General features: G+C 40.9%; 2 protein-coding genes across 4 annotated transcripts; one reads left to right on the top strand and one right to left on the bottom strand.

Moving 5' to 3' along the window:
* Window positions 1-60: 60 nt before the first annotated feature.
* Window positions 61-8,149, bottom strand: polr2eb (RNA polymerase II, I and III subunit E, b). Of its 2 annotated transcripts, none has more exons than XM_015971633.3 (8): window positions 7,690-8,149; window positions 7,154-7,328; window positions 6,854-6,969; window positions 3,148-3,228; window positions 3,012-3,070; window positions 2,829-2,907; window positions 1,200-1,272; window positions 61-384 (listed from the first exon to the last, which is right to left on the bottom strand). In XM_015971633.3, the coding sequence occupies exons 1-7, from the start codon at window positions 7,744-7,746 to the stop codon at window positions 1,207-1,209; spliced, it is 633 nt and encodes a 210-aa protein (XP_015827119.1). In that variant the 5' UTR covers window positions 7,747-8,149; the 3' UTR covers window positions 61-384; window positions 1,200-1,206. The 2 variants fall into 2 exon arrangements, with proteins under 2 accessions (XP_015827119.1, XP_015827120.1); XM_015971634.3 differs by having other exon boundaries at window positions 61-190.
* Window positions 8,150-8,797: 648 nt separating this feature from the next.
* Window positions 8,798-12,854, top strand: gpx4a (glutathione peroxidase 4a). Of its 2 annotated transcripts, none has more exons than XM_015971636.3 (7): window positions 8,798-8,964; window positions 9,993-10,087; window positions 10,160-10,304; window positions 11,698-11,849; window positions 11,998-12,022; window positions 12,154-12,213; window positions 12,426-12,854. In XM_015971636.3, the coding sequence occupies exons 1-7, from the start codon at window positions 8,869-8,871 to the stop codon at window positions 12,456-12,458; spliced, it is 606 nt and encodes a 201-aa protein (XP_015827122.1). In that variant the 5' UTR covers window positions 8,798-8,868; the 3' UTR covers window positions 12,459-12,854. The 2 variants fall into 2 exon arrangements, with proteins under 2 accessions (XP_015827122.1, XP_015827123.1); XM_015971637.3 differs by lacking the exon at window positions 8,798-8,964 and adding an exon at window positions 9,695-9,852.
* The last annotated feature ends 1,506 nt before the right edge of the window (window positions 12,855-14,360 follow it).

Raw genomic sequence — 14,360 nt, 5'->3', positions numbered from 1 at the left:
GAAGGAAGGTACTTTTCACTTGTACACACTGTAGGCTGAAACCTTTGAGTTGTGCCACAATTCAAGTACAAAAGATGCTTTTATTTATTTTTTACAAAATTCAGTAATTACAGGAAAAATTGGAGTTCAGCAGACTAACGATCCACAGATGAGTGAGATGCCGCTGATCCTCAACTTCAATCCGGAAGAACTTGAAAAGAAAACAATTTTCAGAATCATCAAGTCTTACGTGTTTACTATGATGAATGACGCACACTTGTATAGTGCCTCTCAGAGTAAGGACTCCAAAGCGCTTTACACTAAAGTGTATCATTCATCCATACACACACATTCACACACTGATGGTGATGAGCTACGATGTAGCCACAGCTGCACTGGGACGCACTGAAAAACACAAATGGGTATACAATTACTTTCTTAAAGGTCCGGTATCCAGCACGTCTTAGGCCTAGTCCACACGTAGCCGGGTTTTTTTTTTTTAAACGAACATCCGCCCCTCCAAAAACTTGCATCCACACCACCTCGTTTTAAAACAAAACTCTGTCCACACGTACCCGGATAAATACGTTGTTAAGGACATGCCAGACCTGTAGGCGGCAGTACTTCCCCCGTTCTTAACCTCGTCCTTCGTCTGTGGTCTTCCGCAAGGAGCAGTAATTCCGCTTGCAAAAACAAACGAGCAAAAAGCGCTTGGACAATTGATAAAGCGAGCGCAGCTCTGAGAGCATCCATGCTGTCGGCTAGTGTAAACACAGGTCGCACACGTGATGTCAGCAGTTTTTTGTCACGGAAAGTGACGTTGCAGACCTTAAAACTCCGGTTTTGTCCGTCCACACGCAGACACCCAAAACGGAGAAAACGCAGATCTTCACTTTGGCCGGAGTTTTTAAAAAGATCCGTTTTCGTGTGAAAAAACTCAGTTTTCATGTGGATGACAGGCCAAAACGTAGAAAAATATCTACGTTTTGGCAGATCCCCGGCTACGTGTGGACAGGGCCTCAGTTTTTACTGTTTCAACACACCTGATTTCAATCAGCAGGTAATTAACACTGAGCTGCTGCACAGGTGATTCAACCACTGAATCTAGTGTTTGAGCAGAGAAACCACTAAAAAGTGCTGGTACCGGCCCTCTATGCCCAGAATGTAATTCTCTACAAATCCTTAATCCATGCTCTATTTGCGGTTCTGTCCACACTTACCTTTGGGTCACTGCACCAGCCTGTAGGTGATGTACCTTCCAGCGGTTTCACTGGGTCTAATGATCTTCACCACCTGGGAAAACGCAGCTTGTGAGACACCGACTACCTTTACATGGAGCCAATATTCGGGTTCCAGAAACATTAACTTTAACATTTGGAATAACCCGTTTACATGCACAAGTAGAGTGTTACCCCTGTATACATGGAACTTCCAATATCCTGATTACATAGCGTCAGGACCAGGACGTACGGGCTACGTTAAGACGCAATTTGAGTCATTTGCTGTTTTTCTTCCTAAATAAACACCATGTGCATAATCCAACCACAAGAAACTGCAAAACAGCAAATGACACCTGATTTGACATCATTTGATGTTAATTTGTTTTTTTTTATCAGGTACAGTGCATATTAGGTAGCATTTGTGGTACTAATAACTCACATTACTACCTGTATTTATTATTACAATTGATCTTAGTTACGTAGCTATTGTGCTTATAAGGCGAGCTGCGTCTCGCCATGTTGACCTCTACGTGTTCACTTCCGGTTTACTTCTGCTGCTGCCGGTGCACGAGGCGCTCAAGCCCCTCTCCACATCTTCAGCTCGTCCACCTTACGTGCACGCTGTCAACGAGCTGCCCTGAGCACAGTGTCCAGTTTAATGCTCAGATGTTCTGATGGGAATCTTTTCCTGATTGGTGTAGCTGCCTCTGCGATGTGTGTAACGATTAAAATGTCAGCGCTTCTGCAGCCTTGAGGTTTCTCTGTCCAAATAAACGGTCAAACACGGGAAATAGCTGGTCAGTGAACCCTGCCGTTTAGCTGTTTTGCCTTCTTGTGAAGATTGTCGCAAAGAGAAAAATTAAACTCGATTAACACCAGTGCCATGCGCACTGCGCCGTTACCTCCATCACTGTAAATAAAGGAGAAAAACAAGTTGATTGAATCCTTTTCTTACCCTTTCCACATTGTTTAATGTAAAGTTTCGTTCTGTAGAAAGTTTAATGACAATCCAACGAGACAGAGCCTGGATTTGTTGTCTGAACAGTGTAAACATGTTTTAAAAGGAGACGCGTCAAAAAGCGGCACCTGCGCAGGGCCGGTAGGCCCACACACAACGCCACGGCTGTGGCTCCCAGTGTTTTCTTTACTGTGGGAAACGGGTAATAACGGCTCTTTGATGGGAAAAGGTTGCCGACCCCAGATCTACTCAAACGACCAAGATTCCTTGTGAATAGAACATGCGCACCTTATGAAAGGGTTATCCCGATACGAGTTTACATGACCTGATACTTGGGTTAGAAAAGGGTTACCTCCAGGGTTAATTACCCGGTTTGTAAATACCCGGTTATGAGCACAACTGGGTTTTTGCCGGTGTTTACATGGCCGTGTGGAACCGGGCTATTGGCTGCATGAAAGCACGGTCACAGTTGGAAAACTCAAAACTATTTGTGTTTGCATTTGGACAATAACTGTGCCCATGACAACCCAGCAGTTTGTGTAAAATGTAAATGAGTGGCAAATAATATACAAGTGATGTTAGAGAACTCATGATGTGACATGTAATAATGAAAACTGGTCACAGGTCCTGTACAACTCTTACATGTGAACAGGAAGTACTCGGTGCTTTACCTGTCCTCTTTTCAAGCCAAAGTAGCGCGCCACAGGGTCTCCAGCCTGAATCCTCGGTAACTGACTTTCTTTTAGTTTACTGAAGTAATCATGTTAAAGAAAACAAAGGTATGTGAAATAAAAGCCCTCAAGCGTCAACACAAAACCTGCAGCATAGTAAAAAGAGGAAATCAGTAAGGATACTATCTTGCTAGAAGCTCGGTCACTTCCTCCTTCGTCATGACGATGTGCTCAGGTACAAGCTGAAAGTTCAGACACAAAACTGAAACCCACTATTCTCAGTATGTACACAAAAAAAAGAACATGATATGCTTTTTACCTCGTGCTCGGTGATATTAATAAGCAGCTCCTGTTGTAGAAACTGCTCCAGTATGTACTTCGGTGCCATGTCCACCAAAGACTGTCAGGAAATTCAGTTTCAACTTATTAGACAGGACAGTGAAAGCCAAATAAAGACAATTTTACTGATAAAATTACATGATCTTTTTTCTTTCTCCATAATAATGGTGTTTACCTTGGGCCTATAACAAGCTCTCCTCGGTGACACTCACCTGACTAGAAAGGGTGCTCGCTGCAGAACCACAAAGGCGGAGCTGCACCAGAGTCAGCCCCGCCCACTCACGCAAACAGCCTAGCCCACTGACTTCTTCTGTTTTTTATTTTTTTATTTTGTAGCAAACTAACCTAACCCACATGAATTACGGCTGTTACTAGTTTACAAATGTTAATGCTACGTTCTATGCTCCAATTAAACAAGATAAATATAACTTGCTACGTGACAAAGCCTGAATATATCCCGAAATGAAAAGGTTTCTTTTAGCGAATATCTGTCCATAGCCGCTCCAACAGAACCGGGCTACAAAAGCATTTAAGGACAATTGTTTGGTGAGCCCTGGTAATCTAGTGGCAACATCGTCACACCTAAGTTTTGCTTTCCCCTCAGCTGATGTAGGTTCAACTCTCGGTGGGGTCGGCAGCTATCTATTTATCCAGCTGAAACATTTAATTTGTTTATATTTTAGTTGTAATGTTTATTTTCTGCAAAATATTTATATCTCTAAAAGTTCTTTGAATTTGGTCGTTCCTAAACAGCATTTTAGTTGGAGCTCTGCTCACAAATGGACTCACACTGGCTAAATAACGAATAAATAGAAAAACAAACACATTAGTCATTATATTGTAAACGGTATACCAATAAATGGTTAAAAACATAGTACTGGCAAGTGTAGCTAGAAAAGAAGAAAAAAGTTTGCGCCGTTACCGGGAGGTGAACCTGCGCAAAATTACATGACAAGCTGACTGCACAACCAGTTCACCACTACATCTGATAACAAGCTAGTGGCATCACATGTAATTGTCCCATCCAGTGTGTTTTTGTAGATGGGATGTATGGTTTTTCAGCGGTGTCTCAGTAGAAGTCATTTCAGAGATAATTTGTCAGAAAATTCACAGAATATCCAGATTTGAGAACCAAGACCAGACCCGCTTCGGAGGAGAGGACCAAATTGAAGCTGAGATGGGAGGAAAATGTGTGAATGAGGCCAAAAATGGCTTTGGCGTGTTTCTTATGAGGAAATGATAATATAACATAATAAAAAGTTCCAAAAGTTAGATTTTTAATTATATGGAAACCTTTACAAAAACGGTTCAGTTAACCTCTCAACTCAGTCCTCAATCCTGCATTTTAGATGATATTAGCTATATCACCCTCTTTGGTTCCAGGATGCTATTAAGTCTGACAACTGGAAGGAATTGGACTGACTCTGATGGAATGGGCGGGGCTGACTCTGGTGCAGCTCCACATTTGTGGCTCTGCAGCGAGCACCACTTGCCTGTCTATGGGACTGTGGAACAGCCAATCAGCAGTAAACAAAGCAGACTTCATTACTGCATATGCCAGTCACCTGTCACTTGATGCCCTGGCTCTCACTGAGACCTGGATCAAACCTGGTGACGATGAACCCAGCTGCACTCTCAATCAACCACACTTCTCATGCATCTGGCCGAGGTGGTGGAACAGGCATGTTAAGTTCCAACAAATGGAAATACAGTCAGTTGCTACCCATAACTAAGTACATCTCCTTTGAATACCATGCCATCTGGGTAACTGCACCGAAAATTATTCTTTATGGTTGTTATATATCGACAACCAGGACAACACGGAGACTTTCTAGATGAACTTGACACCCTGCTCTCCTCCATTCCTGAGCATGACTGTCCCACAATGGTCCTTGGAGACATGAATATTCATCTGGACAACCCCATTTCATCAGGTTTCCTGTCCTTAATGTTATCATTTGATCTAAAAACGGTACAAAGTTCATTCTCTGCCAGCATCACTAATGCAAAGAAAGCTTTCTACACTGACAAAATTCTCAGCACTTCTGACACTCAGAAACCAACTCCCTTCCTCCAAATCGTGTGGAGAACTACCGACCTATCTCTCTCCTCCCGTTCCTGTCTAAAATCATCGAAAAGGCGGCCTTCAAGCAGGTTGCAGAGCACCTCTCACAAAACTATCTGCTTGACCCATACAAATCTGGGTTCAAAAATGGCCACTCCACTGAAGCCTTAAAATAAGCTAGAGCGACTGCCCAAATCCTCAGTGCTTATCCTGCTTGACTTATCTGAATTTGACACAGTCAACCGTGGCTTCTTTTTGTCCATACTCTCTAGCATGGGCATCACAGGGAAAGCACACTCCTGGTTTGAATCTTACCTGACTCGGACAATCTTCTGCTGTTTACCATCTTGCCACAGGAGTCCCCCAGGGCTCTTTACTAGGACCTCTTCTCTTTGCCACATACACCACCACATTGGGTGAGATCATTCGATCGCATGGCCTCTCCTACCACTGCTATGCTGACGACACCCAGCTCTATCTGTCATTCTCGTCCGGACGACCTCACAGTCTCTGTACAAATCTTGGACTGTCTTTCTGATATATCAAGATGGATGAAATCTCACCATCCCCAACTCAACCTCTCAAAAACTGAATTACTTGACATCCCAGCAAACCCATCCATACGACACAATATCTCAATGCAAAACGAGCCCCTATCTCTGGCTCCTTCACACACAATTTGAAATTTGGGTGTTGTGATTTATGACCAGCTGACCTTTAACTCATTACCTTCCGGTCGTTTCCTGATCAGTAAAGCCCTTCGCTGCCAGAGGTTTTCAGCGTTTTCACAGTTTTTTGAAAAGTCACCGAACGTTGCACTCTATGATGATGTCAACGCCCAAACTACCAAAACAAAGAGTAGACTCACCTCTTACATCTGGAATAATCTGCGTGTTTAGAGTGTTATCCATTTTTTCATAATCCGTTGTCGAATTGTGATCGGCAGAAGCTTTTCTGGATCGTGCCTCACTTTTTTTTTTACAGCAGCAGCCCAAAACGATCTCCTAACACATGGATTTTTTGCTTCCTGATCATGTGACGTGTGATGTACATGGATAAAGATCAGCTTTAGAGCTGGGATGTTTGTTCTCACGGTACGGGAGCTCGTTCCGACACCCACACAGTAAAAAAAAAAATACAAATGATGACTTTAGTCATCAATGGCAGGAAATGAGTTAAAGATCAAGTTGCCTCTGTCACTCGTTCATGCCGCTTCATGCTGTATAACATATAAAAGATCAGACCATATCTAACAAAATATGCCACCCAGCTCCTGGTTCAATCTACAGTCATCTCCAACCTCAACTACTGCAATGCCCTTCTAACTGGTCTTCCTGCCTGTACTGCGAGATCTCTTTGACCTTGTCCATTTTCAAGAAACTCCTGAAGACCCAGCTCGTCAGAGAGCATCTTCTAAGCTAGCACCCTCCCTGCACCCGTCCCCCACTCTACTGTCCACTCCTTATTCACTTCCCTTTACGATTCATTATGCTGCCTCACTGCCACCTAGGATTGACTGATTAGTGTTTGTTGTAAGCCTCAAGGGCAACCTGCTGGCTTCATTATTACTTGTAGGTCTTTTGGACAAAAGCGTCTGCTAAATACATGAACATAAACATACCTGTTTTGCTGAAGGCGTCATGCCCATCTGAACAACGATGATGGCTCGAGTGATATTCTCCTCCTGCATTCTCTGACAGTACATTTTAATGGTCTTGATCCCCACCTTGGGTTCCTCTGGTGGGACAAAAATGGACAAAAAAAAGATGAATTCATAACAATTTTCTTCAAATCAAACACGCTTCTCTGTTCCAAATGTAATCACCCAGTTACTTCTAGAAAAGACTGATGCACTGAGCAAAAGTCACAAAAGTCACCTGGTCTCCATTTCTGTTCAATCTCCCAGTTAAAATAAACATACCGGGAAAGAAAACAAACATCTGGTCAGTGGGATCATCATTGTGTGCCACCAGCACCGTGAGATCTGTTCGTCTGGGACGACCTTCGCTCGGTTTGTCTCCAAACTGACTCTTGAACTCCTCCAGAGTCTGGTCCAACTCGTCCTGGGTCACAAGGTAACCTCGATCATGGCACAGCTGAAGGAGGAAAACATCAGAGAAGGTATCAGAAAACTCATTTAATAAACATTAAAATTAAATAATTCGTCTGTTATTTTGTCGAACTTAAACACACTTATTTAAATTTTACAGAAACAATTGTTGCAGTCAGGTTAGAGCCGCTAGTCTTGCTTCGTACTTTGGTAAACTGCTTAAAATACCAGTGGAACAAGTGTTGAACAAGCTAGTGTTTAGCCAGGCTGTCATAATGTTAAAATAAGGAGTACACAAGTCAAATTTAACGGAACTTCAGTGATAAAAAATACATTCATTCATGTTGAGCTAACGAGCTAAAAGAGGCTAACAAGCTAAATAAAGAAAACATTCAAACCTAACGAACCTGCATGATGGTTTTGCGGATCTTCCAAAGTCTATATGTTTCCTCTTCATCATCCATGTCCTGCTAAATAAGCTGTGTGCACTAGATTTGGTCAGAAAATGATTTTTTTTTTGTTATCAATATCGCTCTTTAAGCGAACGCACGTTTCCCGATTGACTGACACAGGCTGATGACGTCAGAAAAGCTGACCTGAAGGGGTTTGCTCCTTCTCTGCTTTGCCGGTGTTCATGTGCTTTTTTATCTGACTAAAGACCAGGAATGGGGTTTTTCGCTTGGTTCAGAGACCTTCTAAAGTTATTGCGCCTCTAGCATTTGTTAACGACAGTGCCATCTTACAACGAGGCTTTTCCAGCAAATTAACTTCAAAGACGTCATCATAAACCAGCAATCACCGCCGCTGTTCTGTTAGTTAAATAAAGATTTTCGCCACTAGAGGGCAGATTTGTGTCCCCTGTTGGATAATTTTAATTACATCATGTCCCCATTATTTATCAGTATGGAAAGCATGCTGGAGTCAGACCATTTGTTCGTTCTTACACAATCAGACTAGATGCATCATTGTGGATCAGTACACGGAAATGTGTCAAGACTGTGTGCGCCACGAATCGTATCCTAAATGAACAAGGTGTGAAAAGTGGGTGTTGCTGTATTTAGTCTGATTGTGTAAGACCGAACACCCCAGCAATCTTTCTGTGCAGATAAATAATGGGGGCATGATCTAATCCATGTCCCAGATAAAGTAAATAATTTATCCAACACCCTCCTCCTTCGATTTGAACGTTAAAGCCATCAAATGGTGAAACTCTGTACGACCTCTAATTGATTGTATTAGATAGAGGGTGTTTGTTTCAGTGCGAGTGACGTGCTGTACATGCTGCTTCGTGAGTAAACTCCCCCTCTCGCACAGCGCGCCGTGACATGCGCCAGAGACTTAATGGTGCAGACTCCATGATTTCCGACAACAATGCTCAATACAACAACAACGACAACAGTGATGATGATGATGATGATGATGATGATAATAATAATAATAATAATAATAATAATAATAATAATAATAATAATAATTTTACCCTTGGCCCACCTAGTAGCCTACAACGGGGCGGAGTCACGTGCAGCTACAACGAACAACCGAACAACGCATGGATTTTCGACAGAAGTGACCTTTTCTATAACTAAATGAGGCCGTTATATGTTGTTTTGGGCTTGGGGGCTGTGGCGAGCAGCGGGACACTACTGGCCGTGATTTTGTATTTTGTTTTATCCACGGCAGCGGTAAAGTAAACCTCCGTGATACTTGGCTTGTTTTATAATGAGATTTAGAAGTTGTGTAACTGAATATGGCTGCTGTGACATCTGTGGTGCCCTTGCGGGCACGATTGCAGACAGTATTTACACAGGCAACGCACTTCAGGTTGTGTAAATGTTGAAAGTCACGATAGGACACCAGCATTCCTCTGCATCATCCCCACCCCCCTGTTGCGACAAGCTGATAAGCCTATCATCATCATAGTATTAATACCTTCATGGTATAAACACTTTTCTGTTAGTTTTAGATTTATTTTTGTTCTGTGTCTAATTTGTGACCATCTTTGTAAATCAGAACTGTATTAGTAAATGATGTCATCACCTTCTCTAATTGCACATTTTCTGATTTGCTCAGCGTTTCTTCCTTCCTGCACTTTAACCTCATAAGCACACAATGCTGTTTATTCTAACAGCTTGAAACACTCATTCGTTTGTCGTCAGGGATTTATATGATTTGTTTGTTGGCCCTGACCGCGCTTGTGTAACAGACTGTTTTATATGAATAATCACATTATGCGTTTGATTGGACTTTTACCTTTCGCCCGAGTCACATGCACCTCATCTTTCTGTGAGTTTTATGACATAGCTATGAACTTTGGCCTGCAGCACGCGTGCTTTTGATCAGGGTTTGTTTTGTTAGGACCTAAGAGAGGAACCTATTGGAGAAATCCAGCTTATCATTTCTGGTCATTTCGACCCGCCCCTTGTACATTAAGGCTCTGTCAGATGTGAGGTTCAGCAGTGAGGGGGTTGCTCTGACAGATTAGATTGTTCTGTAACAGAGAAGCTGAGAGAGGGGCAGCCATGCGCCTGTTAGGGTGCACAGTGTTTCTCTCTGTCCTGCTGCAGGCTATGGTAAGGGACTGACATTTTGATTTATTCGTTGTATTTATTCTATAATGCATTTTTGTTCATTTGCACCAAGATATATTTTTAATCAGGAAGGTTTCTCTTTATGTCTCTAGTAAGATTTTTTCCCCCACCTTTGTCAACAGTCGTCCCCAACAGAGGACTGGCAGAGAGCCACGTCCATTTATGAATTCAACGCAACAGACATCGATGGAAATCTGGTGTCGCTTGAGAAATACAGGTTGGTTTAACTTCATCTTCCTAAATTCACTCCCCACAGCTCCTTTTTAATGTTCTTGTGTTTTAATTACAGGGGCTATGTTGTCATCATCACCAATGTTGCCTCAAAATGAAGCAAAACCCCAGTAAACTACTCTCAGTTTGCGAAGATGCACGCCGCGTACTTTGAGAGAGGTTTACGGATCCTCGCCTTCCCCTCTAACCAGTTTGGGAATCAGGTAAAGGTCACGTTTTATTAATGTTCTGGTAAATGGTACCTGTGCCTTGCTGCTGGTGTACTTGTAAAAGTATATTTCTATTTTATCCCATTTAAATCCATGCTAGATCATGATCTAAAACTGTCATGTGAAATAGGAAGAGATTTGCACAAAGTATTTTATAATCAGGCCATTTATCAAACTAATAAAGGTTTTCTTTTGTTTCTGATGCAAACTGGAATTCATAAAACTTATTTTAGGGCTATAAAAATGCTTTTGGGTGCAGAATTATCTTTATTTTCTTTAAAGTGACAATGTGTATTTTCCCTAGCGATAGGGGGCAGTACATATCTGAATCGCTGCAAGCAATGCATATTTTTGTGTTTGGGTAAGACCTTAGGGTCAAAAATCCATGGGAGCGCAACTTCCAGCTAAATGACAAGCACAGCAGATTCCCTTTCATCACTGGAAATGAGTGAAGAGGTGAATGTGTAAAACAAAAATTGGCAAAAGATTTGTAACAGTAAATGCCTTTTGTCCTCATGGGCTCCCATGGAAGAAAACATGGCATCTAATATGGCATCACCCAGGGACCTAGACCCGGTCCCATGTATTTTATGAAGCTGCCAATATTTTCAACAACTGGGCATCATTTAATTTATTTTAAACTACATTTCGATGGATATTCCCGGAGATCATGGTTTAAAAAAAATACACATTGTCACTTTAAACGTAAGATAAAAGAAATTAATTTAGCTTGGGAATCAAATCTAATCTAAGTGGGCTTTTCTATGGAACTAGGATTGGGACAATATTGCATGCAACTTGTAACGTGTTTTGTAATTGTGACTTTTGTTTTGCAACATGTAATTCACGTTTTGTAACACGTAACTTTCATTTTGTAGCATGTAATTTTGGTATGTAACATGAAACTTTTATTTTGTAACTTGCAGAAAAAAATCAGTGTACAACTTTCAAATCACAAATCTCAGTCTACAGTTACAAAACTCAAGTCTACAAGTACAAAACATTTTGTCCCAATTCTAGCTTGCTTCCAAAAGAACCAATGAAAGGCTTTGCCTTGGCCAATCATGTGTCATGGATTTCTATCATTCTCACTGTAGAGTGAGATGTGTGTTTTCAGAGTTGTGAGTTGAAACTTGTACATAGATTTTTTTTCTGTAAGTTACAAAATGAAAGTTTCATGTTTTGTGCAAAAGTTACGTGTTACAAAACAAAGGTTATATGCTACAAAACGAGATTACAGTTACAAAACTTACAAGTTACAAAACTTGGTACAAGTTACATGTAATATTGTCCCAATCCTAGTTCCATACTTTTCTGTCTAAATCTTTAAAGTGAAACTGTCTGAAAGTCATTTTTTTCTCTTTTCTGTTCCTGTTTATGTCTTTAGGAGCCGGGAAACGAGACACAGATCAAGATTTTTGCCCAGTCATACAACGCACAGTTTGACATGTTCAGTAAGATCGAGGTGAATGGGGAGAATGCTCATCCTCTGTGGAAGTGGCTGAAGGATCAGCCCAACGGCAGAGGCTTGTTCGGAGAGTACGTACAAAAGACTCAAATATGACGTTTAAGGTTTATTATTATGACTGCAAATGATCTCATCCTAAAAATTACTGTGCACTCTGTAATATAAAATGAGTGAGTAGAAATATATTCTAATGTGATGTATTTATTTTTAATCCTGCAGTAGCATCAAGTGGAATTTCACCAAGGTAAAATGTATATTGTTATTTATTTTTTTTACAATATCTATAGTCCACATTTTTCAGTATGAAAAATGACCAAGTGTCTGATCTGGAAAGAAACTATGCTGTCGTCTTTAAGTTGCTTTTTTTGTCTCTAGTTTTTGATCAACAGAGAGGGGCAGGTGGTGAAAAGATACGGACCCCTCGATGATCCAGAAGTACGTACAAAACATCCTTATCTTTCTTAAGTGAATAGATCTGAGCTGTAACAAATGCCTAGAAATTGCTAATGTTTATTGGGATTCATCACAAAGGGACATTCATTTAGTTGATTATTTATAAAAACTAGTTTCACAATGTGTAAATGGTACATTTTTATTCTCTTTTCCATCTGAACTCCTTTTCAAAAATATCTTTTTTTTTTTTGCAGGTGGTGGAGAAGGATCTTTCTAAATACCTTTAACCTGTCTGTCATTACTCATTGGCTGATATTTCATTCACTGTCTTACTGTCATCATTCCTTTCTCTGCCTCTCCAAGCACCAACGGACGGAGTTCAGATCCACCCCAGACCAGTGACGGTCTGCTCTCAAACCCGCTTGTCGGATAGAACAGACCCGATGAAAATGGCGTGCAAACCTTTTGGGGGGGTTTTAAAAACGTGTCGTCTTTTGGTTCATTGGAGGGAATGAGAAACAACCCTATGAGCGTATCAGTGATTCCTTTTGTTGCATAAATAAGAGTTGCTTTGTTTTCTTAATAAAATTCAATATTATGTTCTTTTGCAAGTTATAATTCCCCTACAGCTTTTATTGTTGAGAATACTGAGAGATTATGAAATAAAAAATGTTTGGAAATCATTGCAGTTAATCTTTGTTTATCAAGTGAGTTGTGATTTATCTCATTAGATTTATTTATGCTGATTACTGACAGTGAATGATTGAACAGTAAAGAACAAAAATGACCGTTTATGCTCCTGGTTCATTAACAATGCTAAATGAAAAATAATTACTGAATACTCCACTTATTAAAACAACGTAAAGTCAACCATAAACAGATCTCATTATGGGGTGGAGTCTACGGTTGTCTTTCAAACAATGAACAATGTGACACACGTATCACTATGGATGTCAGTCAATGGGACTGTACACCATAAACTGTTGACGAAGTAAATGCATTCTTTTTCTAAATAAAAGACTTTATTATCTTTATCTGCTCTTGACTCAAAGAAAAGTCCAAGTCTAAATACTCCAGAGTTGACGCCAAAGCTGTTTCAAACGAGTCATTGCCATCTTTGTTGTTTTGCTCTCTTGCGGAAACACCCACCCACCAAACCGATAAAGCGCTGTGATTGGAATTACGTTGGATTGTTGGGCCTGCTGAGGTTCCAGTGGAGCGTGGCTAGCAAAGAATCGTATACATTGAATGTCTATGGTGGCTAGACCAGAACCACTGTAGTTGCAGCTTTTCATCACTGGAGGGCAGACATCCTAGCTGGGTGTACCACTTTACTCCTACTGATGGGAGACAGTTTGTCATCAGCCAGCTGGCAGATGATGCTACAATTTTTCTAAAAAAAAAAAAAATACCAGTCAGGTGCCAGTTACCCTAAAAATCATAGATGACTTCTCAAAAGATTCTGGATTGATCTTAAACTTAAACAAATGTCAGGTATTTTCAAAAAATTCAATGATCAAAGTGTTTGTAATATAGCGGTTCAACACAAAGTAACCTATTTGGGCCTGATTATCTGTAAAGATAAAGCAGAATAACTGCTAATTTTCCTCCAATTATATAAAAAAAACAGGAATTCAAGTTAAATCAATGAAATTTAGGTTTCACCCTCCCACTGTCTTTATGGGTGACCCTGTGAGGAAAGTTGACCACTGAGCAGGATTGATGGTTTATCCCTTGAGGTCCACGTGGCAGGGGTGAGGTGGTGCTCACTCCTCACCCCTGCCACATGGACCCAAGGGAAAAAACCATCAACCCTGCTTATTGGTCAACTTTCCTCGTGGGGTCACACCCATTAGGGCAGTGGGAGGGTTAAGAGGATGACTGTTGCTCTGAAAAGCAGAAGGTCTATCTCAAATGACTTTTGCTGCCATTTCTCTTCATGTGGACAGCAGAACTTTGGGGGATATTGACCAAATGCTCTTCAACTTATAATGGGAAAACTGAACACAATACATTAGAAATAGTGGGATGAATGACTATAAAAATGGTAGACTCAATATTTTGGATTTCATTTCATTAAACAACACATTCAAATTTAATTTGCTTAAAAATTCTATCTCCATTTGAAATTTTATTCCTCACTACGTTTTCTCTAGGTTTGGTGGTTTAAATTTGATCCTGGGCTGTGA

The sequence above is a fragment of the Nothobranchius furzeri genome, chromosome 8 (assembly GCF_043380555.1).
Source record: "Nothobranchius furzeri strain GRZ-AD chromosome 8, NfurGRZ-RIMD1, whole genome shotgun sequence".
NCBI lineage: Eukaryota > Metazoa > Chordata > Actinopteri > Cyprinodontiformes > Nothobranchiidae > Nothobranchius > Nothobranchius furzeri.
This window is presented reverse-complemented; position numbering and strand designations above follow the sequence as displayed.